Source organism: Amaranthus tricolor, chromosome 5 (genome assembly GCF_026212465.1).
Source record: "Amaranthus tricolor cultivar Red isolate AtriRed21 chromosome 5, ASM2621246v1, whole genome shotgun sequence".
Lineage (NCBI taxonomy): Eukaryota > Viridiplantae > Streptophyta > Magnoliopsida > Caryophyllales > Amaranthaceae > Amaranthus > Amaranthus tricolor.
In genome coordinates this window covers 31,935,588-31,939,833 of record NC_080051.1, presented here as the reverse complement: position 1 = coordinate 31,939,833, position 4,246 = coordinate 31,935,588, and the positions used below count along the sequence as shown (strand labels likewise).

The 4,246-nt window shown below is 28.4% G+C and overlaps 1 protein-coding gene across 1 annotated transcript; it reads right to left on the bottom strand.

The window, feature by feature from the left end:
* Positions 1-2,237: 2,237 nt before the first annotated feature.
* On the bottom strand, positions 2,238-3,510 carry LOC130812865 (RING-H2 finger protein ATL74-like). Its single transcript, XM_057678491.1, has one exon. The coding sequence runs from the start codon at positions 3,300-3,302 to the stop codon at positions 2,685-2,687; it is 618 nt and encodes a 205-aa protein (XP_057534474.1). The 5' UTR covers positions 3,303-3,510; the 3' UTR covers positions 2,238-2,684.
* Between the last annotated feature and the right edge of the window lie 736 nt (positions 3,511-4,246).

Below are 4,246 nucleotides of genomic sequence, written 5' to 3'. Positions count from 1 at the left end.
CCTTTTCATTTTTTCGCAACCCCCTCCAAATGAAATTATGAATTTGCCCCTAATTTTTTAAAAATTACAATTTTGCCACTCATTTCAAATTTTTTATTTATAATAATAATAATAATAATAATAATAATAATAATAATAACAATAATAAAATTAAATAATAATAATTATTATTCAAAAAAAAAAAAAAATTGAGTCGCCCAAAATTGGGCGACTTAACCATGGTCGAGTCGCCCAGATCTGGGCGACTCGACCATGGTTCAGTCGCCCAATTTTGGGCGACTCAATTTTTTTTTTTTTTTTTTTTTTGGAAAATAATAATAATAATAATAATAATATTAATACTAATAATAATAATTTGTAGATTAATGTGGTCTATTAGCTCAGTTGGTTAGAGCGTTGTACTATTAACGTGAAGGTCACAGGTTCGAGACCTGCACAAGCCATTATTTAATAATTATTAATTTTTTACCATATTTATGATAAAAAATTAATAATTATTAAATAATAGCTTGTTCAGGTCTCGAACCTGTGACCTTCACGTTATTAGTACAACGCTCTAACCAACTGAGCTAATAGACCACATTAATCTATAAATTATTATTATTAGTATTAATATTATTATTATTATTATTATTATTATTATTTTCCAAAAAGAAAAAAAAAAATTGAGTTGCCCAAAATTGGGCGACTGGACCATGGTTCAGTCGCCTAATTTTGGGCGACTCGACCATGGTTCAGTCGCCCAGATCTGGGCGACTCGACCATGGTTCAGTCGCTTAATTTTGGGCGACTCAACTTTTTTTTTTTTTTTTTTTGAATAATAATAATTATTATTTAATTTTATTATTGTTGTTTTTATTATTATTATTATTATTATTATTATTATTATTATTATTATTATTATTATTACTATTACTGTTATTATTATTATTAATTTTATTTATTATTATTATTTAATTTTATTATTGTTGTTTTTATTATTATTATTATTATTATTATTATAAATAAGAAATTTGTAAGGAGTGACATTTTTGTAATTTTTTAAACTACAGGGGCAAATACGTAATTTTAGGGGGTGGCGAAAAAATGAAAAGGGGTGGCGAACTTTAAAGATTGGTTAATTTAATTTAGCATTTTTGCTTAGCTTACTTTAGCTAAGCTACTAATTCTTCTCTTTCATTTAATACTAGTATATAAAACCGTATAATGGCATGATTTTTTTAGTATAAATTAATATAAAGAATCTAAATTTTAATTAATTGATGAAATTTTATTTTATCATTATATTATTTAAAAGGTTTTTTTTATTATTAATTAACAAATAATCATGTAAATAATCCAATTAGGGTAAATTTTGAATACTATGTATGTAAAAAATCCAAAGTGCTAATTGTTTTTACCATTTTATTGCAAATTAATACTCCGTCCTATTCAACTTAGGTGTTCCGGTTACTTTTAGGGTCACTATTCATTGATCACTCTTAAATTGTGCTTTATTATTAATTTATAAGTAAAAACATAATCATATGAGATCTTATTTGATTCGTTTTAATATAAAGCTTATTAATATTAACTTTTTATAATTTTTAATTTATACATAATTAGATATATTAAGGATTGAATAAGTACATTGGATAAAGTATATAAAGTAGATGAGATGAATACAAAATTATTGCTAGATTTTAATGCATCAATTACAAAATTATTACTAATCAACCAGACACGTTCCTTATTTAATGAATCAATTATTCCTAAATTTTATTGTATTAATTACAAAATTATTGCAAATCAATTATAAAATTTCCTTATTTAGTATAAGATTAGATGTTGTATTTAAATTGCTTAATAAGCAACCTATTCCAATCAAATTAATCCAATGTCAGAATCACTTTTATCGCGATATTTATCATTTTGCTTTAGTTTTATTAGAATATATGATGATATGATTGCAACACTTAACCATTCTAACTTCCATTTTACAAGATTTATAATTTCTTATCTGACTTCGAATTCCTAGGTAAATTTAGTGGCAGATTTAGAAAATTTTATAATGGGTATATATCAAAATTTTAAAGGGTTTAAGTGAAGTACTTCTATTTAATTTGATTAAATAAAATGCGAAATTTCAAATATTCTAAGGATAAACTTTGAACTATATAAAATTAATTGAGGTTAATTAACCCCTTTGAATTTACTATTCAATAATATAAAATTTCACTTTGAATCATATAATGTAGTACTTCCACCGTTCTAAATTAATTGCATAGAAAAAGCAATATGTACTTCCTTCGTTACAATTTAATTACAATCTTTGTTTTTTTACACGGTTCAACGCACTATATTAATAATTTTTACAATGAGACGAATTAAATAAGATCTCACTTGATTATATTTTAACTTATAGCTTAAAAATTAATCACAAATTAAAAGTAATAAATAAATAATATTCTTTTATCAAATATTGCAATTAATATGAAACGCATAAAGTATTAAATCTTATACTGCATTAATCATATAAAAATTATTTACAATAAAAAGGTGTTTTCACGTACAATGAGCCTCTCTTGTCATGGATTTTTAGCCATCTTGCATTGAACACCTCTTACTGACTGGACCACCTATTTCACCAATACCCAAAAAGAAAAACAAAACTAAAAAATTAAAACAAATCCCAATGCTGTAAACTAACTCCCACCACTCATCTCAACCACCACGTGCTCCTGTCGGCTACCATTATCACCACCAACACGCGGCGTCAAGCCACCGCAAAATGCTGCCTTTGAACTCGAGCCAGCCACCTCGAGCAGCGAGTGGCGGCAGTTAGGACACGACGAGTGGGACCGCAGCCACGTATCAATACATGACACGTGGAACCTATGGTTACAATTAGGGAGCACCCGTACTTTCTCCCCATCAATAAACTCTCCTAAACAAATGGGACATTCTATGTCACTTGGACTTGTACCCGTGTTCGATCCTGCTTTCCGATCTGCAGTATTATATACAGCGACGGGAATTTTTCGTAGGGCGCTTTTTTTAAGCCCGGTGGCCGACATCTGTGCGGCTGCTTCTTCCGTTGTCTCGAGCCCGAATCTATGCCCACACCTTAAAATGCACCGTACCATTGAGTTCAATCCTAAGGCGCATATCAAAGCACATAACAAAGCAGCTAAAATGATGACCATATTGGTGTCAAAGTTTGCTTGGGTTAACTGTGTTTCCATACCCGTTGTCCGGTCATCCATAGTCGGAGCCGCCACGGCCACCACTTCCGCCATCTCGAGCAACTTCCGATGCATCATGGGAAGAAGGAGTGGTGGAGAGAGATATGAAAGAGAAGGAAAAGGATAAGCTAAGCTAGGAGAGAAGACTAAAGAGAAGTATTGTTGAAAGGGTTGGTTATGTGTTATCCAAAATGGGGACCGACGGCTATTTTTGCTTGCTGATGATTCCCTTAAAAATTGGGTGTTTTTTTTACCGAATAGTAAGAGATGTTTAAAATAAATTTATTAGTCTGATTTTTATTTTATTTTGTAATTAAAATTAACTGAATTTAAAATTAATTTATAATTATTAATATAAATAAAAAATATAAATTTAAATTGATCCGAAATATCTAATAGTTGAATATCAGTATATCACTAAGAAAAAGGTCTAGTCTACATAATGAGATTTTTGTTTACCTACGTCTGTTTGATGTGAGTGGTAGTGGTATGGTTATGCTATATGATATACTGTAGGTGTCAAAAACAAATGTTACTAGAAATTTTTTTATGTAATTATTTTGTATAATGGAGTTTGCTCAACTTATTTAAATACTTTTGTTTATTTCTTTAGTATTGCTTTGAAAGGGACAATTTTTCTTGAAGTATTATACAAGCACTCTACTACAAAACACGAGATATAAAGTATATTATTAACTAATAACTATCTTCATGTAATTCAAAAGATGAGAGAAGTAAAACTGTAATTTCAGTGTTCAGGTGAATTTGTGCATACTGATATTTTAAATTGGGTTAATTATAATAAGTATTTATAAGTAAATATTTTGACAACTAAAATTTTAAGGGACTAAATTAATTAATGGCCATATTTTGAGAAGGATTGTTTGATAAGCGTAATTTTTTGAGTATTTTTGTTAATATTAAGTGGCAGGACCTCACCTAATGCAAACCGTAAAGTGAGCTACAATACAAGATTCTAAAATTAGAAAAGTCTAAATTTCATTATCCTTTATTTTCTTTAC

Coding starts and splice junctions, on each gene's coding strand:
- LOC130812865 (XM_057678491.1), bottom strand. CDS start 3,302: ATGATGCATCGGAAGTTGCTCGAGATGGCGGAAGTGGTGGCCGTGGCG.